The sequence below is a fragment of the Salvia hispanica genome, chromosome 4 (genome assembly GCF_029641045.1).
Source record: "Salvia hispanica isolate PSC_SH4W2 chromosome 4, Shi_PSC_v1, whole genome shotgun sequence".
NCBI lineage: Eukaryota > Viridiplantae > Streptophyta > Magnoliopsida > Lamiales > Lamiaceae > Salvia > Salvia hispanica.
Genome location: NC_142695.1, coordinates 2,924,373 through 2,949,493, shown reverse-complemented (window position 1 = coordinate 2,949,493; position 25,121 = coordinate 2,924,373). Strand labels below are relative to the sequence as shown.

The 25,121-nt window shown below is 38.4% G+C and overlaps 1 protein-coding gene and 2 pseudogenes across 2 annotated transcripts; 1 reads left to right on the top strand and 2 right to left on the bottom strand.

The window, feature by feature from the left end:
- Window positions 1-3,581: 3,581 nt before the first annotated feature.
- Window positions 3,582-6,843, bottom strand: LOC148927073 (putative late blight resistance protein homolog R1A-4; annotated as a pseudogene).
- A 1,155-nt stretch (window positions 6,844-7,998) lies between these two features.
- Window positions 7,999-8,611, top strand: LOC148927072 (uncharacterized). The gene is made up of 2 exons (XM_089069609.1): window positions 7,999-8,293; window positions 8,421-8,611. Exons 1-2 carry the CDS (start codon window positions 8,047-8,049, stop codon window positions 8,558-8,560), a joined length of 387 nt encoding a protein of 128 aa, XP_088925735.1. The 5' UTR covers window positions 7,999-8,046; the 3' UTR covers window positions 8,561-8,611.
- A 5,161-nt stretch (window positions 8,612-13,772) lies between these two features.
- Window positions 13,773-22,381, bottom strand: LOC125196179 (putative disease resistance protein At1g59780; annotated as a pseudogene). The gene is made up of 6 exons (XR_016129023.1): window positions 21,935-22,381; window positions 16,598-18,754; window positions 14,604-14,741; window positions 14,277-14,504; window positions 14,018-14,200; window positions 13,773-13,906 (listed from the first exon to the last, which is right to left on the bottom strand). The product of XR_016129023.1 is annotated as a putative disease resistance protein At1g59780 (transcript).
- Window positions 22,382-25,121: the final 2,740 nt, after the last annotated feature.

Genomic DNA, 25,121 nt, shown 5'->3' with positions numbered 1-25,121 from the left:
TGCTCGGGTTTGGGAAATTGTTGGGATCCATATTTGAAGATAGAGAGAAGAAGAGAAGAGGAGTGGATTGATTGTAATTGTGATTGTGATTGTGAGAAAAAAATTGATTGAGGGAGTGTATATAATGTTTGTATTTTTTTTAAAATAAAAAAAGAGAAAATGCGAGCATCGTCCTCGTCCGTCGGCATGCAATGGGTGAACAAGGGATCGTCCGCGTCCGAACTTTCGGTCGTACCGCTCGTTTGCGAGATTGTCCGCCGACTTGCAATGGCCGGACGATCATTGGCGAGAGATCGTCCGGATGATCTTTCAACCACTATAAATTTAAAATGCATGTTGCATTATCATTTACTGCACGGAACGTACGATAAAGTGAGAGAAGAAAGATAAACAAATAGAAATATGTTAGTACAAACCTATCTCACATCGGACATTTGATGGAAGTTGGAAGGTGTATATAATTCCTGTCCAACCCCAATTAGTTTGAGGCCTTTTGGTAGTGACCCAAAATCAAATCCGTGTGGGCTTGACCCAAAGCGGACAATATCAAACTAATGTTTGCCGACGCTGACAATCCTGACAAGTGGTATCAGAGCAAGGTTGGCGTCGGGCCTGGTCCGATTTGCGAGATCCATGTTTGAGTGGGGCCGACGATCCGTCTGAGTCGGAGCCCATTATGTGTTCCGATGTGGTCTTGGTTTGAGGGGGAGGTTTGTTAGTGCAAACCTATCCCACATCGGACATTTGAGGGAAGTTGGAAGGTGTATATAATTCCTGTCCAACCCCAATTAGTTTGAGGCCTTTTGGGAGTGATCCAAAATCAAATCCGTGTGGGCTTGACCCAAAGCGGACAATATCAAACTAATGTTTGCCGACGCTGACAATCCTGACAAGTGGTATCAGAGCCAGGTTGGCGTCGGGCCTGGTCCGATTTGCGAGATCCATGTTTGAGTGGGACCGATGATCCGTCTGAGTCGGAGCCCATTATGTGTTCCGATGTGGTCTTGGTTTGAGGGGGAGGTTTGTTAGTGCAAACCTATCCCACATCGGACATTTGAGGGAAGTTGGAAGGTGTATATAATTCTTGTCCAACCCCAATTAGTTTGAGGCCTTTTGGGAGTGATCCAAAAACAAATCCGTGCGGGCTTGACCCAAAGCGGACAATATCAAACTAATTTTTGCCGACGCTGACAATCCTGACAAGTGGTATCAGAGCCAGGTTGGCGTCGGGCCTGGTCCGATTTGCGAGATCCATGTTTGAGTGGGGCCGACGATCCGTCTGAGTCGGAGCTCATTATGTGTTTCGATGTGGTCTCGGTTTGAGGGGGAGGTTTGTTAGTACAAACCTATCCCACATCGGACATTTGAGGGAAGTTGGAAGATGTATATAATTCCTGTCCAACCCCAATTAGTTTGAGGCCTTTTGGGAGTGACCCAAAAGTAAATCCGTGCGGGCTTGACCTAAAGCGGACAATATCAAACTAATGTTTGCCGACGCCGACAATCCTGACATGTGGTATCAGAGCCAGGTTGGCGTCAGGTCTGGTCCGATTTGTGAGACCCATGTTTGAGTGGGGCCGACGATCCGTCTGAGTCGTAGCCCATTATGCGTTTCGATGTGATCTTGGTTTGAGGGGGAGGTTTGTTAGTAAAAACCTATCCCACATCGGACATTTGAGGGAAGTTGGAAGGTGTATATAATTCCTGTCCAACCCCAATTAGTTTGAGGCCTTTTAAGAGTGACCCAAAAACAAATCCGTGCGGGCTTGACCCAAAGCGGACAATATCAAACTAATTTTTGCCGACGCTGACAATCCTGACAAGCATAATGGGCTCCGACTCAGACGGATCGTTGGCCCCGCTCAAACATGGGTCTCGCAAATCGGACCAGACCCGACGCCAACCTGGCTCTGATACCACTTATCAGGATTGTCGGCGTCGGCAAACATTAGTTTGATATTGTCCGCTTTGGGTCAAGCCCGCACGGATTTGTTTTTGGGACACTCTCAAAAGTCCTCAAACTAATTGGGGTTGGACAGAAGTTATATACACCTTCCAACTTCCCTCAAATGTCCGATGTGGGATAGGTTTGTACTAACAAACCTCCCCCTCAGACCAAGATCACATCGAAACGCATAATGGGCTACGACTCAGACGGATCGTCGGCCCCACTCAAACATCGTCGGCCCCGCTCAAACATGGGTCTGGCAAATCGGACCAGACCCGACACCAACCTGGCTCTGATACCACTTATCAGGATTGTCGGCGTCGGCAAACATTTGTTTGACATTGTCCGCTTTAGGTCAAGCCCGCACGGATTTATTTTTGGGACACTCCCAAAAGGCCTCAAACTAATTGGGGTTGGACAGGAGTTATATACACCTTCCAACTTTTCTCAAATGTCCGATGTGGGATAGGTTTGTACTAACAAACCTCCCCCTCAAACCGAGATCACATCGAAACGCATAATGGGCTACGACTCAGACGGATCGTCGGCCCCACTCAAACATCGTCGGCCCCGCTCAAACATGGGTCTTGCAAATCGGACCAGACCAGACGCCAACCTGGCTCTGATACCACTTGTCAGGATTGTCGGCGTCGGCAAACATTAGTTTGATATTGAACGCTTTGGGTCAAGCCCGCACGGATTTGTTTTTGGGTCACTCCCAAAAGGTCTCAAACTAATTGGGGTTGGACATGAATTATATACACCTTCCAACTTCCCTCAAATGTCCGATGTGGGATAGGTTTGTACTAATAAAATACATAAGGTTCTTGTTCACAAGCAAATTACAACATTATGAGGTTCTTAATATAACTGATCTCCACAAAAAGCAAACATATTATTTATAAAGCCTCCAATGGCAACGCTCATAACGAGAGGTCTTGACCTGACCTTGGAGTGAAATCTCCTTCAGTCCTTTTCACCACTGCATTGATCAAGTAATTAGTTTCAATGGGGTCTCAAATATCTCAACTATCAATAATCAAAGTGAGAAATATAAGTTTCATTATATCAAGAGGGAATATTCAAACCTCGTAGGTCCCTATAATCATATGTACTACTCCCTCCGTCCCAGATAATTTGGGACACTTTGACCCGGCACGGGTTTTAAGAAATCTAATTAAAAGTGAGTTGAAACAGTTGGTGGAATGTGGGTCCTACTTTTAAAGTATTAGTTTTATAATAAAATATGAGTAGGAATGAGTTAGTGGAATATTGGGTCCACTACCAAAAATGGTAAAAGTGAAATGAGACAAATTATGTGGGACGACCTGAAATAGAATACTTGATCGAATTATCTGGGACGGAGGGAGTAATATTTATATGTATTTGCTTTCAGATCAAATATTACTCCTACTACTAACCGTCGAACTAGGCTAAGAGGAGTAAAAACCTGTTGATTATGAACTAGTACGAGAACCGCCGCCTACCAATTCAGAATTGGAATCGGGACTTACATTGTCGGGCCAGTTACTGTAATAAATATGAAGTGTTGAGAGAGATATTTGCAAGGTACATGAAAAACTTCGGTGTCTGATTTTAGGCTTTCCTTATCTCTCTCAATGGTACAACTTCTTTGCTTCAATAATTTTCCTAACGGATGCAACTGCTGATTCTTAAAGACGCTCCACTTCCAGTTTCTCAAGGGTTTTTGCAAGAGCCTCTGGGATTTCAACGAGGTTTCACACTTTTTAAGCACAAGAAACGAAAGTTGAAGGAAAGATTCATATGAGACCTCCAAGATAACTAAATCTGTGTTTGCAATCAGTAAGAAACAGAGATGATAAAAGCTATAGTTTGTGGCCGCCCGGTAGGGTCCAACGAAAGCGTTTTCCTTCAACTTGAGGACCTCAAGGGTCCCAATCATTGCCAACGTGGACATATGCTTCCATTGTAGGGATGTATTCATTAGTGCCAACCTCTTGAGCGTTGGCGGGAAACAATTCCGTAGGGGTAGACCAGACAACATATCTTCAGATGGCCATAAAGCTTCAGATTTTCAAGATGGTGCAATTTCCTTAGGAAGTTCTTTTGAAAAATAGAGGTCAGTTTCCCAGAAATCCCCCAAAGTATTGAGGTTTTCAGCCTTTGTGAAGATCGCATCAATGCAAGATTCAGGTGCCAATCTGTTCAATGTATGAAGGTTCTGCCCTGCTTCGCCATCTAATTTAGTACTTTCTAGGAGAATAGCTGCTCTCGTGTTGAAATACCTCAGTCGCATCATTCTCCACAAATTTGCTTTCATTATAATGGAACGGGAGTTGGTCTTAATTACAAGAGATTGTAGGTTCCATAGCTGGGTGAATGGCTCTGGAAGAGTTTCGAGAGTTTCAATGCATAAGGTTAGGTATCTGAGGTGGACTAGCTTGACAATCTTCCATGGAAATTGCTCCAACTCGATGCACTTGGATTCTAGAACTCTAAGCTTTTTGAAGCGCTCTGGTATAACTGCTAGAAGCTCTGACTTCAGCTTGGCAGGCCTCTCGTTAAAACAAAAAAGCGAACGAACATGGGGACCAGGTGGATTTTTAGATAAGAAATTAGAAGGATCCGAACGGAAACAAAGACGATGAGACTTTTGTAGCTGAGAACCTGAAGTTTCAAGTTCCCCGGTCTCACATAAATTCTCCTCCTTAATTATGGATATGCAAAATGCACGTATCATAGTATTAACACGACACTCTTTAACTTTGTCCATGTGATTAGTTTTCACACCTTCAAGCAAGTTCCTCCTCATGAGATCATTCATATTCTCCTCCGCACTTTCCTCAATACTTCTTCCCTGTCAGGGCACTACAAATCCTTCAGAAATCCATAACTCACACAACATCTTAGCTGGAATCTCGTAATCTTCAGAAAATACACCTATGAAAATAAAGCACCCTCTCAAGTAATTGGGCAATCTGTGGTAGCTCAACCCCACAACTTCTGCTATGCGTGTCACCCTATTTTTTAAAGCTTCGCTCACACTTTGTAACATCATCTTCAACTCATGCGTAAGATTCAATCAGGATTTCATGAGTTGGTCCTTAAGCACACGTCCGATCACAATTATCATCTGTGGCACTCCATCACACTTGCTGGCTATTTGTCTCACAAAGCCCTTCAAATTTTCTGGACATTTATTCAAACCTCCAAACACCTCATAGTAGAGTAGCATCCAACTTTCATCAATAGATAGGAACATGAGATTGTGGAGAGTTCCATTAGCTCCATTTATACATCGTTCTCCAATGTTTTTCTCTTGGGTGGTGATGAGGACTTTACTCTCCCAATTGTCTAATAGCAATGTTGTGACAAATAGGACAATTGTGAATCGAGAAACAAAAGAACATAAATAGATACAGAATTTTCCAGGATTGTCAGCGTCGACAAACATTAGTTTGATATTATCCGCTTTGGGTCAAGCCGCACGGATTTGTTTTTGGGTCACTCCCAAAAGGCCTCAAACTAATTGGGGTTGGACAGGAATTATATACACCTTCCAACTTCCCTCAAATGTTCGATGTGGGATAGGTTTGTACTAACAAACCTCCCCCTCAAACCGAGATCACATCGAAACGCATAATGGGCTACGACTCAGACGGATCGTCGGCCCCACTCAAACATGGGTCTTGCAAATCGGACCAGACCCGACGCCAACCTGGCTCTGATACCACTTGTCAGGATTGTCGACGTCGGCAAACATTAGTTTGATATTGAACACTTTGGGTCAAGCCCGCGCGGATTTGTTTTTGGGTCACTCCCAAAAGGCCTCAAACTAATTGGGGCTGGACAGGAATTATATACACCTTCCAACTTCCCTCAAATGTCCGATGTGGGATAGGTTTGTACTAACAGAATTTACGTGGTTCACCAACGTTGTGTTGGCTACATCCACGGGCAAGAACGGAGAACAAATTGTATTATGACTCCAGTTTTCAGATATATATATATTGGATCTCAGATCACAGAATTATGTATTCTACTCTCACATAAATAGGCACACAAAAGACAGACTGGGCCTAGGAAACATAATCCTATCCCAATTAGGAAACCTAATCCTATACAAATTCAAGGCATACTAACAAATCTCCACCTTGACTTGAATTCTCCCTTGCAGACGCATCATCATAACACCAGACGAACAAACTTCTCCATTCTTGCCTCAAATTTGCCCTCCACGGGCATAACTAACAGCTCATGACATTAAGCTAGTCCAAACAATGTTGGAACTTGCTCCGCGGGACTGACTTGGTGATCATATCAGTAGGATTATCAGCAGTACCTACTTTCTTCACCTCAATTCTCTTCTCATCTCTTAGAAAATGACACCTCACATCAATATGCTTAGTCCTCTCATGGTGGACTTGATCCTTGGCTAAACAAATAGTGCCCTGACTGTCACAGAACACAATAGCTTGATCTTGATGTAAACCAAGATCACCAACTAGCCCTTGCAACCATATTCCCTCTTTAGTAGCTTCTGTCAACGCCATATACTCTGCTTCAGTAGTAGACAAAGTAACTGCAGCCTGCAAAGTTGCTTTCCAACTAATAACATAACCGCTAAGAGTGAAAACATAACCGGTCATAGATCTTCTACTATCGACATCTCCAGCGTAGTCAGAATCAGAATAACCAGTCACTAAACAGTGAGTATCACCTCCATAAATGAGACAAACATCAGACGTACCTCTCAAGTAACGAAAGATCCTCTTCACAGCCTGCCAGTGCTCCTTTCCAGGATTTCCCATGAACCTGCTAACAACGCTGACAACATGCGTTATATCTGGCCTAGTACAGACTATGGCGTACATCAAACTCCCTACTGCATTAGAGTATGGGACTCTAGACATGTACTCCTCCTCAACTTGGGATTTCGGTGCAAGATTGACAAATGAATGTTTGTGGCATTTGGAGTATCAATAGCCTTAGATGCAGACATGCCAAATCTTGACAAAATCTTCTCAAGATGTCCGGATGATCTTTCAACCACTATAAATTTAAAATGCATGTTGCATTATCATTTACTGAACGGAATGTACGATAAAGTGAGAGAAGAAAGAGAAACAAAAAGAAATACATAAGGTTCTTGTTCACAAGCAAATTACAACATGATGAGGTTCTTAATATTACTGATCTCCACAAAAAGCACACATATTATTTATAAAGCCTCCAACGGCAACGCTGCATAATGAGAGGTCTTGACCTGACCTTGGAGTGAAATCTACATCAGTCCTTTTTCCCACTGCATTTTGATCAAGTATTCAGTTTCAATGGGGTCTCAAATATCTCAACTATCAATAATCAAAGTGAGATACGAATAGTTTAATTATATCAAGAGGGAATATCCAAACCTCGTAGGTCCCTATAATCATATGTATTAGTAGTAAGGTGTGTGATCAAATACTAACTAAGTTATGGTAATAACTAATAACTAATATCAATTTTGTATGTTAAAAACATCAACACAAAGTCATAAATTTATCAATCTTCTTGTGTTGATAAACTTATGTCTTTGTGTTGACATTTTAAATTTAGATATTGTATTGATATAATTATGTCTTTGTGTTGATAATTTTAATACACAATATTGAAAGTTATTAATTATTACTTTAAATTAGTTAGCACACTAACGCAACCCGTAGTAGTAATATTTATATGTACCGATTTCACATCAAATATTACTCCTATTACTAACTATTTTTACACTTGCCTTGTTGCTAATAGATGGAATGCATTCAAACAGATAACTACACGTGGAATAATATCACGGCTAATGTGATATAGAGTAATAAATAAATAAATAAGAGTGATTGTAATGCATAAGGTTTTTCAGATGCTACTAGACATGCGCGGTTGAAATGGGAATAGGACCGACTACATAAGGTTTTTCAGATGCTACCTCCACATTTGGTTGTCCGTCTCTTTAAGTTGGATCTGTCCCAGTCTGCTTCAAAATTCAATCTAATATAACTGGTAGCTATTTCTGCTATTGATTAATTGTTATCTTAACTTTTTCATCCCTACAGAGTTGCTGTGGACCTAATGCCCATGGGATGAAAAGTGCCAGTGGTAAAATGGCCAAGCAAGCAGCCTTAGCTTTTGTTAAGCGGACTATGGAACGGTACCGGGAATTTGAGGAGACAGGAAAGAGCTGCTTTGACGATCCTCTGTATAAGGATATTTTCCTCTCTGGTGTATCCCGCCTTGTAGATGGACAACCTTTGAACTCCAGCACTAGTAATGAGTCTGGAAAACTGCATCTTGGAGAATCTGGATTCTCTGTCGAAGCTAGAACTTCAGGTAAATTCCAGATAAAATTGCAGGATGCTCATAAATATTTAATTGTGTTATTCCCTGCAAATACTCGTCTTCTCTTAAAGTAGGAACTTCTCTCTTTATGAATACTCTTGTTTTATGGTGTTTTCAGCTCCTCTTGGTGCACATCAGAGCCCCAGTTCAAACAATCAGGATCTTTATTCTTATGAATTATTTACATCAAATAATCTGGGTTCTGATGAAGTTACTGGTAATGAAGACAGTTGGTCAAATAGAGGGAAAAGGAGGTAAGTGTTACTTGATAATGTAGGTGGTATTATCAGCAATGGCCTTGGTGGTTCTCTCTCAATGTTGTAAATTCTGTGCCCATATATACAATTACAAAAAGACAAAAGATAGAAAAGTTGGCCACTGAAAATTGAGTTTGTGCCATTGTCCGAACCATGAGCTCAGCTTGAGTGATTATGGAGTTTCTCTTTTTCCTACTTAAGGAGTATGTGGGTAATCAGAGGCTGTTGACAGTTGACTGTAAAGATCTTTTTGTTCGACTTCGACATATAAGCCCACATCTCAATTGTACGGTCTTAGTAAACATTATTTTCGGTTGAAAAGTAAAATGCGGAAAATAAAACTGAAGAACTCTTGAAGACTACATTTTGGCTGATTTGAATTGTTATTTGAGATACATTCTACATATGTATTTATAGGACTCTAGATATAAATATACCTAGGAACTATACGCATTGGAACTCTAGATTATAAATGGTATTCTCTTCCCAGTAGGTTGGGACTTCACATATTCTATTCCCAACATAATTGGGACACCTCAAGTTATATTTCCAACACCTCCGTCCACAAAAAATAGAGCAATTGGTGTATGACACGAGTTTTAATGTAGAATTGGTAAAGTAAGAGATAAAAGAAAAAAAAGTAAGAGAGAAGTAGAAAAAGTAAGTGGATAGTAGTGTTAGTGGAATGATGTGTAGGGTTATTATTTGTTGGAAACTTTCCATAAATGAATGTGCTCTATTTTTTGTGGACAACAAAAAATAATAAATGTACTCTATTTTTTATGAACGGACGGAGTATATTCTAATAAAATCATAATTTTACTTAATTAGCATTGTTCACTGTTGTACTGGCTGTGAGGCGTTAATAGTCTTTCGCCTATGAGGGCATCTTGTCATAACGTATCTAGTTTTTTCATGAACTTAGAGCATTTAGGCGGATGTCGGACCGGCATGCCGGACGTCCGCTCCGGAAACCGCAGATCCGCAGTTTTCTGGTGATTGTCCGCCATTGCGGTGCCATGACGGACGTCCCGAATTAATTTTTTTTAAACTATATATATACGGCTCGTTGAACTTCATTTCATTCACACCACTTGTTTTAACGAGTTTCTCTCTCTACTTTCATTTCTTTTTGAAGATAAATGGAGCACCACGATAGCGATTCTCCCGTTACGAGCAAGGCACAAACGCCAACATTTCCCGTTAGAGGTGGGAGAAACGCCGGCGGAAGTGCAGCGATGTCCGGATGATGCCAGGAATGGCGCCGATGATGCCTCAACCCCAAATGGCGGGGATGATGCAACGGTACTACAATATATACCCCCTTGGATGGGTGGGATGAAGATGATGCCCCAAATGCCCGGGGTGAGTGCCGCGATGACGAGGATGACGCCCGTCCAGATGATGCCCTAGATGATGATGCCCGAGATGATGTAGGGCATGCCCGCCGCTGGGAGGGTCTCCCCCAATCACTTGGGGACAATGTCTCGCCCCTACATGGATTTATTGACTAGTGATTCCCCACAGAGTACTCCTGTGGAGACTAAGTTCACCGGCATCGAGACTTTCTCATATGGGGAGTTGGGGCTATCTCCGGTCAGGTAGTCTCCCCCTGAGATGCCACCGGCGGCATGGAGGACAAGGAAGCAGGGGAGAGGGAAGGGCAAGGGCACTACCTCGTCCTCACGTGCGGGGAACGAGGGTGGGGCGGGGGCCGAGGGAGAGGGGGAGGAAGCCGGCGGGAGAAAGAGGACCATTTGGAGCATAGGAGAGTGCGTCGCACTGGCGAAGGCCTGGGTCGGTGTAGTCGAGGATCCCTACGTCGGGGCTAACCAGCACATCTACAAAATGTGGTGACGCATTAGCGAAAGCTACCTCCAATTCAAACCGCCAAGTGGGAAGCTTCATGATGGAGAGCAATGCCGGAAACAGTGGGAGCGGCTGAGGAGGCAGCTTAGCTAATTTGCCGGCATCTACCAAAACAACCTCCGCACGACAACCAGCGGGAAGTCCACCGATGATGTGAAGCTTCTGTCTCACCAGCAGTTCCCCGACAGTGAATTGGGTTTCGGGGATTTCAAATATTGGGAGGTCTACCTTGTGGTGCAGACTTCCGACAAGTTTAGTGCGGGGGTTGAAGCTGGATGGTCGAAGCGGACGAAGATCAACGCCTCTGGTGAGTACAGCAGCAATGTCAGTTCCCGCGAGCTCCCCGACGCCGAGGCAGAGTTCCTGACCTCTCAATCGTCTTCGCACCGCCGTCACCCGGTTGGACAAAAGTCCACGATGCGGATGGCTAGGGGAAGCGCCAGCGGGTCCCACGAGGTCCAATCGGAAGCTCCTTCCCTGTCACTCCCGAGCTCAACCATCTCGCCCGTGTGCAGCTAACGCAAAGCATGCTCGACACCATGGACAAGTGACATGCAGCGACGGATCCCTTATACAAGATCATGTTGAAGGATGCGATCGACACTATGAGGTGGGATGCCACCCCTGCCCGGGAGTGGCGCCGGGGACGACGGGAGTGGCGCCGCACTGGCGACGGGGACGACGAGGAATGAGACGGGGGCCGCATTTGTCGAAGCTTTGGGTTGTTTTTTTTTAACTATGTATTTTTTAAAAATAATTATGTATGTTTTTTTTAAAAATAAAGTGGTTGCATTTTCTCTGTATTCGTGTCGAAATTTTAATTCAGTAACAGTAAATTGTTTAATTTGGTAAATTTGTGAATTTTTATTATTGCGGATGTCCGTTGGGATGTCTTTGTGGATGTCTATTATTGTGCAGTGGGATGTCCTTATTACGTGATAGTACAGTGGGACGTCCTTATGACGTGGCAGGAGGTGTTTTTGGGAAGTCCGTCGGGATGTCCGCCCGGACATCCATCCCATTGCAGATGCTTTTACATTTTATGTCAGTTTTCATTGTTGCTACAGTTCTAACCTCTTGCAGACGTGAAGGCTTTGATTATACTTGATAGTATGCTGGCTTTGTGACCATCCTGCGTTTCCATGGAGTATGAAATGTATATATAATATATTGCTGGTCAAGGTAAGTGGTGATATATGGAATAGGAGAGGCTATTGTATTCATTTGAGGTAACTGCTTATAGAGGCCTATAGTTAAGTTTACCTTTTAACATGACAATCAAACTATCTAGAGATATTTTTGTTAATTAATGTAGTTTTACTTATTGGTTTTGTGGAAACTTCTGCACTTCAGTATATTCAACTAAAAATCTATGCTTCTTCTGAAGTCTGGAATCAATTGAAAACCTATCTGATCCTACCATTGGGGTATAATGTTTTCATGTTCCAGATGACATTAGGGTCTTTTTGCTTTGGATGATTTAGATATGACAAGTCAAGATAGGGTTATGTTTTATAACTACGTTTGGAGCATATATAATTTCTTGATAGGTTGTTTGTTTGGTTTGTAGTTTTATTATTACATGTCAAATGTTCGGGCCTGATGTTGTTTCGAGGACCCATCAGAAATTGTAACTTGTAAACTAAACACATGTAAAATCTAGTATTTAAAAATTCTTTTCTTGACATAACTTGCAAAGTAAACAGGTAATGTTTGTACAGGTTTTATGTTCTGTCCAATTGCCTTGTGCATTTCTTACCTTTTTTTTGTGATCACATAATGGGACTCTCTTTTTTTGTGGTTCTAATTTGGACATCTTTTATTGTTAGAAATTCTAGGGGTGCTCTAAACTTATGGTTCGATGAATTTGCTAATCAATTTTAACTTTTCTTCATCAGGCTTTAAGTTAGAGACTGGGCTAATAAGGGTGCTAGTTAAATTTTATCTAGAATCCTCGTTACTCATTTCAAGCCACTAATCTGTCAATTCGGATGCACTTGTTGCTGTGAGTCTAGCCTGTCTCAAGGAATTCTGTGCATTTGAGTTGTTCATATTTCTCACTGAACTTATTCCGTCATCCCATTTATTGAAGCAAGCTACTTGAAAGCTCTTTCTCAAACCTATAAGATGCATAAGCTCTCTTACAATCCCTTTATCAGACATGAGTTTGTTGCAACCATTGAATGATGCATTCCTTTCTCTGTATTTCATCAGCTTTAACACCATGAGCAGACTCTTCTGTTTCTGCTTTTAGGCTTCTGGATTTTTGTTGTATTACTCGTGTTCTTAATCCGTTATAGATGTTTAATGTGTCCACCATCATTTTCCACGAAGTTTTCGGAAGGCTGCTTTCCACGTTAAAAGGTGAGCATAGCATGTAATGAGTAACATTGCTGGTTTGGTGGAAGTTGCATTGGCTTTCGAGGTTTGTTTGGGATTTTGATTTGGTTTGTTTTTAGATCTCCAAAAGTTCGTGTTCGTGAAGGTCCAGTTCTCCTGCGTCACATCCTTCCCACCTACTGTATTTTACTAGGGCGCATATCGTGCACCTTGATGAGGAAGGACTTGCTCTTCGTTGCGCCTTTTGAACCCGTGAGCATCGATAGCTTGCAGAAAAGTTGAACTTGTGCTAGTCAGTAAGCTCCCACCTGTCTTTGATTCATACTTTTGTTTTTTTGTTTTGCAGAATTAGAAGCTATTGCTACCCTTTTCTTTTTAGGTCTTCACTAATTGTTTTTACTGTATTTTTGGACTTGTGAAGTATACTTCTTGAATGGATTGCTAAACATATACTACTACTTGTCAAGATTATTGATGATTATGGGGTTTCAAAATTAAAAGACACCCAAATTTGGGGGTGATTCACGAGATTTTCCAACCGTCTTCATTTTACAATAGTACAAAATTAATTCCAACTCCTAGAAGCATGCTTGTCATAACATGGTTAGAATCGAACCTCCTCCCGTGGAGGTCCTGCGCTCGTCAAGTACATGGCTAGATCAACACCAAGCTCGTCGTACATAGTGATAAAAGGATGTGCCTGCATTTCATCACATTAATCATCAACCACCATAACCATCTTATATATCATCAAAATAATGAAGCAAACAACTAGTTTCTAATCACCATGAGTTCTTTCGCAGAAAGTCTATCCTTTGGATCCTTCTGCAAACTGAGAAGTTACAACAAGACAACATCAATTCTCACACTCATTAAATCATATCAAAAGTTAGATTAGGATTAGGAGTAGTATGAGTATGGTACCAAGAAGAAATGAAAGAGCAGAACTCTGTAGAAAATACATCAGGAGATGCATAAGGTGCCGGTTGATCCACAATAGCATTCAGCAGATCGAAGAAGGCCCACCCTTCCGGCTGTGGTGGGGAGAATGGAAATTTCCCCGTTGCACACTCTAGCAGGACCAACCCGAGGCTCCAGATATCACTTTTGTAACCATATGGGCCTGCCCGGATTCTCTCTGGCTAAAATGCACACATTTAATTACAAACAACAATAAATACTGAGATTTGGTTAGGTGTCATAGAAACAGCAGCAAAACGCTATTTGAACAAACATTGTGATTACTTACAGACATGTACATGTACGTGCCAGTGAATGTATCAGCCATACTAGACGTGCTATTGAGCATTGCACTAACACCAAAGTCGGTTATCTTGACTTCGCCTCTGTGGTTTAAAAGCAGATTCGAAGGTTTCATGTCCCGGTGGATAATGTGTTTTTTGTTATGAAGATACCACAAGCCTTTCAGTACCTAAACAGCTATGCTAACAGTTAGAACACTACTTAAAGCCAAGAACTAATGATCATTGCTTGAAACAAAACCCCACCTGCTTACAGATTGCTGCAAGATACGGCTCGGGGATCATGTTCACCTTCTTCATAAAATCTGCAAGAGACCCACCATCCATGTACTCCAAGATTATGTAGATTGCATCGTTTTTATAGAAAGATTGGTAGAATACTACAATGTAAGGGGACTGTATTGCTGATCCATTGATTTTTAGCTCTCTTATTATATGCATACGAGTAGACTCTTCGACGTTCATTTCAATAACCTGATCAAAGTAAGTAAAAGTTGTGATAAAGTAATGTAATAATACTGGTAATGTAACTACTGTAAGAAGACAATTAGGGAATGTTTTGATCTTGAATACCTTGAGAGCAAAGAATTGGGCTGTCCACTTATGCTGCACCAAGTGCACAATGCCACCATTCCCTTTACCGATAACTCGAATAACATCAAAGTCTGTTAAGCTCAACTGGGTATCGGACGGCTGGATTAGTACTGCTGACTGAAACAGATGACAAATGTGAGTCCCAAAGTGGGAGTCCTAAACTGAGCTCTACACTGGGAAAATATCACAAATTATTTATACGTTCAGTACAGATACTTTTACGCTTCGTTGCAAGAGTTCTCGAAGCTCTCAAGATCAAGACAAGTTTCATCGATTCATGATTTTCTCTTTACGCTTTGTTGCAATAGTTCTCGTAGCTCTCATGGTCAAGACAAGTTTCATCGATCCATGATTTTCTCCTTAAAACGTATAAATATGAAGGTACAAATTACACCGATGTCTCTCTCCATGCCCACGAAATGAGGCACAACCTCATGAGCATACGTTTGTCTCAACTGACACTACTTCGAATGAGATGATGAGCTTTCTTATCCCAACTCCCACTCCAACTTGTTAGTGAGGTCGGCCAGGGTAGATAACTACACGTGTGATATGTTGTGATAAATAAATAAATCAGTGGCGGATCCAGACCCGAAAACGGCGAGGCGGAATTTAATATTTTAAATATTAATAAATTTAACATTAAATATTAAATATTTAATTTAATATTATTTTTAATAATAAAATAAATAATATTATATTAATATTTAAGTAACACTAGTCTCGTTAATAAAATATAAACAAGCATTAGCTTATAAATGTGTATTGTTTATTTAAAAATATAAAATTATTGTAAATATTATATACATTTAAAATCATCGTACATATTATATAAAAAAGGGATATAAATAGAGTAGTAAATATTTAGATTTTAAAAATATTTAAAAATTTATTTTGTTACATAGAGAATAAGATGCATGGATCACAAATTATAAGTACTTTAGGACAAAAAAAAACATTAACACAAGATTAAAAATGATTTTAATTAAAGAATAAATATAACAACAAAATATATGCAAATTAGTAAAGTTTAGATTTCATAAAGTATTTAAAGGTATTATTTTGATAATAAGAAGAAATATGAATTGGTAAATAAAAAAGTAAAGTATGGAAAAAATATGTTCTTGTTGAGGGTTGAACCCCTGACCTTTTAGTTAAAAACCCAACAATCAAGCCATTGACTACTACATTTTATATGACATTTATTGAAAATAAATACCCCTTCCATCTCATAGTAAATGTCACACTTGAGAGATAACACGAGATTTTAGGAGATGTTGTTTTGTGTGTTAAGTGGTGAGAGAAAATATAATTTTATAATTGATGTGAGAGGGAACTTTTTCTAAAAGAAGAAATATGACATCTTTTGTGGGACAAACTAAAAAGGAAAGTGTGACATTTACTATAGGACGGAGGGAGTACATCTCTACACTCAACAGAGGGGGCGGATATGCTATTTTTGGCTCGATTCAAGAGAAAGTTTAGGCTCTCCGAACGGCCGGAGGGGGCGACCGAACCCTCCTGCCCCCCTAGATCCGCCACTGAAGTTTTTCAAATCCTACTAGACATGCATGGTTGAAATCGGAATCGAGACAGTCTGTAAATTTCAAACCGCAAGAATGATTGGTTTCTAAGTTTTTCTTGTTTTCAAAAGCAGATGCAAATTTGTAATTATAAATTCATAATTATTTAAAAACTAGTAGTAATAATTTATTCATTAGTAGTACTCCTATGATTTTTTATTTTTATTTTTATGCAATTATCATCATGTTTATTTTGTTGAATGTAAGAAAAAATTAATAAACCGTCGAACTAGAACCGAAACTGGCTAAGAGGAGTAAAATACTGTCGATTATGAACTGGTACGGGAACCGCCGCCTACCGATTCAAAATTGGAACCGTGACTTACGTTGTCGGGCCAGTTACTGTAATAACTATAAAGTGTTGAGTTGAGAGAGATATTTGCAAGGTACCTGCCGAAATTCGGTGTCTGATTTTGGGCTTTCCCAATCGTACTTCTTTTCTTCAATAATTTTCCTTGCGGATGCAACTGCTGATTCTTGAAGACGCTCCACTTCCAGTTTCTCAAGGGTTTTTGCAAGAGCCACTGGGATTTCAATGAGGTTTTCACACCTCTTAAGCACAAGAAATGAAAGTTTAGGGAAAGATTTATATGAGACCTTCCAGATAACTAAATCTGTGTTTGCAATCAGTAAGAAATAGAGATGAGAAAAGCTATAGTTTGTGGCCGCCTAGTAGGGTCCAACGAAAGCGTTTTCCTTCAACTTGAGGACCTCAAGGGTCTTGATCATTGCCAACGTGGACATATGCGTCCATTCTAGGGATGTATTCATTAGTGTCAGCCTCTTGAGTGTTGGTGGGAAACAATTCCGTAGGGGTAGACCAGGCAACATATCTTCAGATGGCTGTTCATAAAGCTTCAGATTTTCAAGATGGTGCAATTTCTCGAGGAAGTTGTTTTGAAAAATGGAGGCCAGTTTCCCAGAAATCCCCAAGGTATTGAGGTTTCCAGCCTTTGTGGAGATGGCATCAGTGCAAGATTCAGGTGCCAATCTGTTCAATGTATGAAGGTTATGCCCTGCTTCGCCATCTGATTTAGTACTTTCTAGGAGAATAGCTGCTCTCGTGTTGAGATACCTCAGTCGCATCATTCTCCACAAATTTGCTTTCATTATAATGGAACGGGACTTGGTCTTAATTACAAGAGATTGTAGGTTCCATAGCTGGGTGATTGGCTCTGGAAGAGTTTCCAGAGTTTCAATGTATAAGGTTAGGTACCTGAGGTGGACTAGCTTGACAATCTTCCATGGAAATTGCTCCAACTCGATGCACTTGGATTCCAAAACTCTAAGCTTTTTGAAGCGCTCTGGTATAACTGCTAGAAGCTCTGACTTCAGCTTGGCAGGCCTCTCGTTAAAACACAAAAGTGAACGAACATGGGGACCAAGTGGATTTCTAGATAAGAAGTTAGAAGGATCCGAGTGGAAACAAAGACGATGAGACTTTTGTAGCTGAGAACCTGAAGTTTCAAGTTCCCCGGTCTCACATAAATTCTCCTCCTTAATTATGTATATGCAAAATGCACGTATCATAGTATTAACACGGCACGCTTTAACTTTACCCCTGTGATTAGTTTTCACACCTTCAAGCAAGTTCCTCCTGATGAGATCATTCATATTTTCCTCTGCACTTTCCTCAATACTTCTTCCCTGTCTGGGCACTACAAATCCTTCAGAAATCCATAACTCACACAACATCTTAGCTGGAATCTCGTAATCTTCAGGAAATACACCTAAGAAAATAAAGCATCCTCTCAAGTAATTGGGCAATCTATGGTAGCTCAACCCCACAACTTCTGCTATGCGTGTCACCCTGTTTTGTAAAGCTTCGCTCACACTTTGAAACATCATCTTCAACTCATGCGTAAGATTCAATCGGGATTTCATGAGTTGGTCCTTAAGCACACGTCCAACCACAATTATCATCAGTGGCACTCCATCACACTTGCTGGCTATTTCTCTCACAAAGCCCACCAAATTTTCCGGACATTTATTCCAACCTCCAAACGCCTCATACAGGAGTAGCTCCCAACTTTTAAAATCAGATAGGAACCTGAGATTGTGGAGAGTTCCATTAGCTCCGTTTATACATCGTTCTCCAATGTTTTTCTCTTGGGTGGTGATGAGGACTTTACCATCCCCATTGTCTAATGGCAGTATTGCCTCGATCTTTTCCCATGCAGAAACACTCCATACATCATCCAAGACTAACAAGAACCTCCCTTCCTCTAGACACGTGCGGACTCTGTTAACCAGCTCGTCATTATTGAGACTCGAGATGTCTACACCGGGCATGAATTTCTTGAGGATTTGGAGGAAAACGTCCCTTTCGTTGAACTCCCGGGGCATGTGTACCCAAATGCGAACGGGAAACGCAAAAGAGGTCAAATTGCTTTGATAAATATTCCATGCCAATGTTGTCTTCCCCTGGCCAGGTATGCCCACGATAGCGATAAAGCTAAGCTTTTCTCTAGTTTCAGTGAGATAGGCAGTTATTTTGGCTACCTCATCCTCAAATCCTATTACTTTGTTTTGTCCGATTGGTTTATCCTGTGTGAATGTTACAAACAAGTTACTATTAGGCCACCGCCAATTTAGATAAGGAAAACGAACAACTAATTACACTGTTTTTCACTCTCTCCATCCACCAATAAATATCTCATTCTTGAGCTTTTCGTATTTTAAGAAATTGTTTGACTTTGTAAAAGAAAGTGATACAAATAATTAATGGGACGTGAGTCCTAATTTTATAGTAGCATATTAGTTTTATAATAAAATATTTGTGAAGTGAGTTAGTAGAATGTGAGGTCCACTTGCCAAAGTTAATATGAGTATAATGCAATATCCAATATAATATGATGCAATGTAGCAGTTATAATAAATTAAAAAGGATAATACAATGGGGAATTAACACATTCAAAACAAGTTCAGATATACATGCAAAAATAACATGAGAAAAATGCAATACCCAATGCGTAAATATGCAATTAAGAATTATTATCTGCACGAAATTGAAAACGACAATACATTGAGAATGGGTCATTCAAAATAAATTATTCATAATTAATATGCAAAACATGTATGATTAAAATGCAACACCAAGACATAATGATGCCATGTAGGAGGTATAATCATCTGTAAATAAATCTCACGTGAAATTAGAAGGGTAAAAATCAGGAAATCAACGTGAAATAAGGAAAGAGCCAAATTGAGAACTAAACAAACACAGTACAATTTTTATAGAAGAAATATAGTACTATCATTTTTTTGCCAGTAATAAGGGTATTCTGGTAACTACATAATTAAAAGGGAGAGAATTGAACAAACACACATACAATTTTTATTACAAGTATACTCACACTCTCGCTCCTTCAAACTATCTTAAAACTTTAAATTTCATGTAACTCTCTCAATTAAATTTTTTTTACAAAATTATATCAAATTAAATGTAATTTTTACTAGGATTATAAAGAAATCCTAGTTGCACGGTATTATACCAATGTCTGAAAAAATGATATTATTAAGATAAGAATAACGATAATTGTTTTTATGTGATAACAATATCATATCATTTTTAAACAGAATATATCATTTTTATGCATTAAAAATATCATTTCATATTCAAAACAACAACCAAACACATCAGGAACATATCATTTTATAAACATAATACTATATTATTTATGCAGTAAAAATATCATTTCTTATACTTCAATATCATCACATTCAAAACATCAACCAAACACATCAGAGATACCACATCATTTTATAAGTAGTACTGTATATATTATTTTTATGCAACAAAAATATCATTTCTAATCACTCAAAATATCATTTCACATTCAAAACAACAACCAAACAACGCAACTCCATGTCATTTTCATTCAAAATATATCATACTTAACTCAAAATATCATTTCTGAATCAAACAACAACCAAACAACACTCAACTCCATATAATTTTCATAGTTAAATGATGTGTTTAATGGCTGTTTTGAATATGAAATGTTATTTTGAGGAATTGCAAATGATATTTTTACTGTATAAAAATGATATAAAATGCTAGTATGATGTTTTTATCTTACAAATGATATAAAATGCTAGTATGATGTTTTTATCTTACAATATCAATATCAATATCAATATCACTGTTCCTATCCTATAATGTCCTTTTTTCAGCTTTTGAAATAAAACTATAAAGTAGGAGAGAGTAAAGTAAGAAAGAAAAAAAAGTTACCACATATGGAAATGACTCAAGTATGAAGAAATTTTCCGAAATGGGAAAATGACTTAACAATGAAGAAACGGAGGGAGTATAATATATTTTGGTATTTTAGTAATTAAAAACAAAATTAAAAAAAATATATTAAAATTGAAATTAAAAATTGATAAGAGATAGGGCATCCACTAGGGCTCCACCATTGCAGAAAGATAGGGCATGTTAAAAAATATCAACAGATGATAAAATAGTAGCAACAAAAAATGTCAACACTATATCAGCACAACATCAATCGTTGACAATGCGTTGACATTTTCTGTTGCTACTATTTTGTCATCTATTGACATTTTCTAACGGTCCAGTTTGGAGTTTGTACAATATTTAGATTTTGCATTTGATCACATTCCTAATTACGAGATACTATGATATAACAAGAATTTTTATTTGATGTACTGAGTTGAATTAAAAATAATATTATATAAAACAATAAAAATAATAGAGTATAATATAAAAAAAATACTATTAAAAAAAAGTAAGAATAATTTTTTTAAATTATGAGTCTTGCTACAAGTAATATTACATAAATGATCAAATATAGTAATAGGGTATAATGTAGAAAATCAAAGCAATTATAAAAATAGGCATAATATGAAAAATAAAAATTAATTAAAACATAGTACTAAGTATTATAAGATAATACCTAGAAAAGAAAACAAAAGTGCAAATAATTCTAAACTAAAAGAACTAATTACATTAAAAAAAGAAAAGGAAAAATGTGAGTTTAGAAATAAAACAATAGAAGCGCAAGTAGTTAGCAGTACTCATAACTTAAAAGTACAATAAGAAAACATACAAAAAAGGAGAATGGATAATAAATAGTCCTCCTTTTGAGGCATCACAGTATTGCCTCACAGTATTGAACACGGGACAATATGTAGAAATGAGCAGCCGGTTGCTACTAGAGTAAGAGAGTTAATAAAGTAGAGATAAAGAGTAAGAGAGTTAATAAAGTAGAGATAAAAAGTAAGAGACAGTACCAAAAAAAGAAATGAGTCATTTATCTTGGAACGTCCCTATAAGGAATATAAGTCACTTATCTTGAGACGGAGGGAGTACTAAACATAGTATTAATATTATTTTTGGGGGTACAACCTAGATACGCCACTGTTCGTAAGAACAGTCGCGACGGATTCAGTTTTTTTTTTTAAGTCCGATATATTTTTGTAGATTTATTCCAATTTTAATATATGAATAAACATTATTATCATAATAGATTACACACAAATAAAAAACAAAGTTTCATTTTTTTTATTCCTTGACACAAATAAATGAATAAAAATAGCAAATTTATCTTTAATTTGTGTATTTTTCAAAATTAGTTATGTTCCAACCCGGTGTTTTTCGTCGACGTTAGTGTAAACCAAATTCACACAAATTAGAGAATTTAGAATTACAACTACTAATATTGAAAATAAAATTAAAAAAAGGATGGAGTTGAATGAGTATGTTACCCTTTCTGACGTGTCGGTGCCCTTGGCTCCATCGGCAATAATCATCGCGTTAGCAGAACTTCTGATATCCTCATACAATGGCAACACTTTTTGTTCCCTAACGTTCTTGACCGCGTTGGCTATGCTGACACTTTTAATAGCCATACGGCGTCGTATGAAGTTCATGGCCTTGAATTCCATCACTTTGGTCAAGCAAGTTTCGATGGTTTCCTCTACCTCGTACACCATATCCATAATCCGCCTCTCCAGTAATTTCACCACCTGATTCTTCTTCTTCTTCGCTATGTCCCTGAGAAAGGCCATGATGAAATCGAGGTCGTGGTTCAGCTGATCAAACTCTCTCTCCGCTCCAGCGAACAGATCTGCATACCCGACCGCCATGTCCTCCAGCTGCTGCAGCAAGCATGACACTGCCGCCTCCGCCTCCGCCATCTTAATCTGATCTCCGATGGGATCGAGAATGAGAGGGGTTGAGCTTTTGGTAAAGATGTGTTGTTATCCAAGTAAATCGTCTAATTATTTTCGGAAAGTTGATTACAGTTTTGCCCCAAATCCCACTAAAAATTATGGTCCTGTTTTTATATAGTATTCGTTCTTTAATAAAATGTGCGTGGAATGAGTTACTGAGATGTGAGATGTGAGATCCACTTACCATTTTGTTAATAAGTGAAAGTCGACAACAAATGGGGAACGGATAAAAATGAGAAAAGTGGACATTTAACGAGAGACAGAGGGAATACTACTACTCCCTCCGTCCCCATCCTCAAAGAGTATAAACTTTGGGTTCGGCACGAGTTTTAATAAATAAGGAAAAAAGTAAGAGAGAGAGAAAAGATAGTGGAAATAATGTTAGCGGAGAGTGACGACCACATTATCATAATGGTACAAGTGTCAATGATAATGGTATAAGTTGTAAATAAAATGATGTGTATGTGTAATATATTGTTTGAATTTTTTAAAATTAGAAAGTTCATACTCTTTAGGGAAGGAAGAAAAAGGAAATAGTTCATACTCTTTGGGAACGGAGTGAGTATAATATATACTCCCTTTATTCCATAAAAATATGTGCACTTTTCATTTTCGACAGTCCCACAAAAATATGTGAATTCCATTTCTGGAAAGTTATCCCAAATTATTACATTTTACATCAACTTATTTGCAAATTATGCTTCCATTAAACTCTACTAATAATGTGAGTTTCACTATCCACTAACACTACTACTTTAATTACTATTTTCCTTCTCTATCTTACTTTGTCAATTTTGTCTTAATTGTCGTGCTATATTAATTGACATGTAATGCAACTTTGACACTCAACACTGACCATATAATGGTCTTAAAACAGTGCAAAGTCTGAGCGTATCAACTCCCTCAAACTTAAATACTCCGTATCTGTTTATCCTTGAACCAAACAAGAAAGAAACGTAAAATAGATGCACTTATTGCATAAGGAGTTTGCATAAGGAGTAGACGTCGTAATTGTCTCAAATTATGGAAAAATAGACTAAGCATAAAATAAACCAAATCAAGTCAAGGATGGCTTATTAGTGCGCTTTCATTACTAATTCGTATATCACCTTGGAATCATGCACTTACAAGTGGTTAAACTTTCAAATATGAAAAGTATGTTTATCTCTCACCCTCAAAGTGTATAATCAATCAAATCGTACGCCATTTAAAGTTTAACCTAAACTTGCTCAAAGTCTAATCCCTCGTTTAATGTAATTAAACATCAAAAGTCTGAAAAGTAGTTATTTAAAATTATTGCATGGGTGACATAATTTGAGTCATACAACTTGTCTTAGTAAAAATTAAATATAACGATATGGGCCACAATTACACAAGCTGTTAAGCCAAAATGAATGCTTCAAGCAATAGTCAAATCAATTAAGCCTAGCGAAAGAGACGATACTTTTATCACACATGGATGTCATTTTTTAAAACTGACATTATTGTCCTGTTGTTTAGAAGTAGCAAAAATGTGTGGTGCAGCCGTGCAGGTCTCCATCTACCAGTTGTAGGGATATACAAAGAATTTAATGTGTGGTGCAGGTCTCCATCTACCAGTTGTAGGATATACAAAGAATTTTGTAATATGGATTACTCCCCCAGTCACAAGGAATTTTATGTAATTTTATTTTGTGTGTTAAATGGTGAGAATAAAGTAAAATAGAATAAATAAAATAGAGATAAAAGGTGTTTTCATTTTTAGTAATAAGCCATCTTGGTTGTGACAAACCAAAAATAAAAATGAGTCATCTTCAATGGAACAGAGGGAGTATAATTTTTAATACATATTGGTAAAATAAGGAAGAGATAAATAAAATAGTTTTTAAAATATTATTATTAAAAATAGATTTTGCTTTATTAAAGAGAAAAAGTTTTCAAAATTAAAATATTCATATTTTTCAATAACAATAAAAATTAAAATAAGTTTTTAAGGACAGAGAAAATATAAAAGTTTCTATAGAAAATATGATAAGGTCTGCCTCACATTAGGCATAGAAAGATAATGCGTGACTCTATAAAATACTGGAAAATACGAACTCCACTTAATTGGGTTTTGAGTAGTAATTAGAGGACATCTAGAACCCAATATAATGCTCAAAATTCAACAACTTTTTTTTACAATTGCTATGTTAATAGCAACACCAGCAATGCAGTCTCATTTTTTACGTAGTCGTAACTTAGATCTTTTAATAGGGATGTCAATCGAGTCGGTCCACTGGGTTTCGGGCAAATCCTATTGAAACTTATTTATTTTAGTTATCTATATTATAAAATTAATCAATGAAGTGTCGAATTAGGAGTAAAAAGATAGAATAATAGAAATTATCGGTTTTTGGCCAGCCCATCGGATTTTCAGGTCTGACCCTAAAAGGTTGCGGGTTAATCGGGTGTGGGCTATCGGATTTTAATTTTATCGGGCTATAAATTTCCAACCCTAACCCTAAAAATTTGGTGGGCTATTCGGGCCAGCCCACGAGTGGGCTACATTGACATCCCTAGATCTTAAGAGTAGATTTAAGTTTTATATGTTTTCTGATGTTTCGTCTTCTTTAACTTTTCAGATCTGTTTCTTGTTCTACTTTTCTATGTTGATTTGTTGAGGAAGATGAAGTTGTTAGAAAGTTTTTACTTTACGGTGCTTTTTGACTGACAGTCCCTGTTTATTATGTTTGTCCAT

Coding starts and splice junctions, on each gene's coding strand:
- LOC148927072 (XM_089069609.1), top strand. CDS start 8,047: ATGAAAAGTGCCAGTGGTAAAATGGCCAAGCAAGCAGCCTTAGCTTTT. Junction 8,294..8,420: donor TGTCGAAGCTAGAACTTCAG/GTAAATTCCAGA, acceptor TGGTGTTTTCAG/CTCCTCTTGGTGCACATCAG.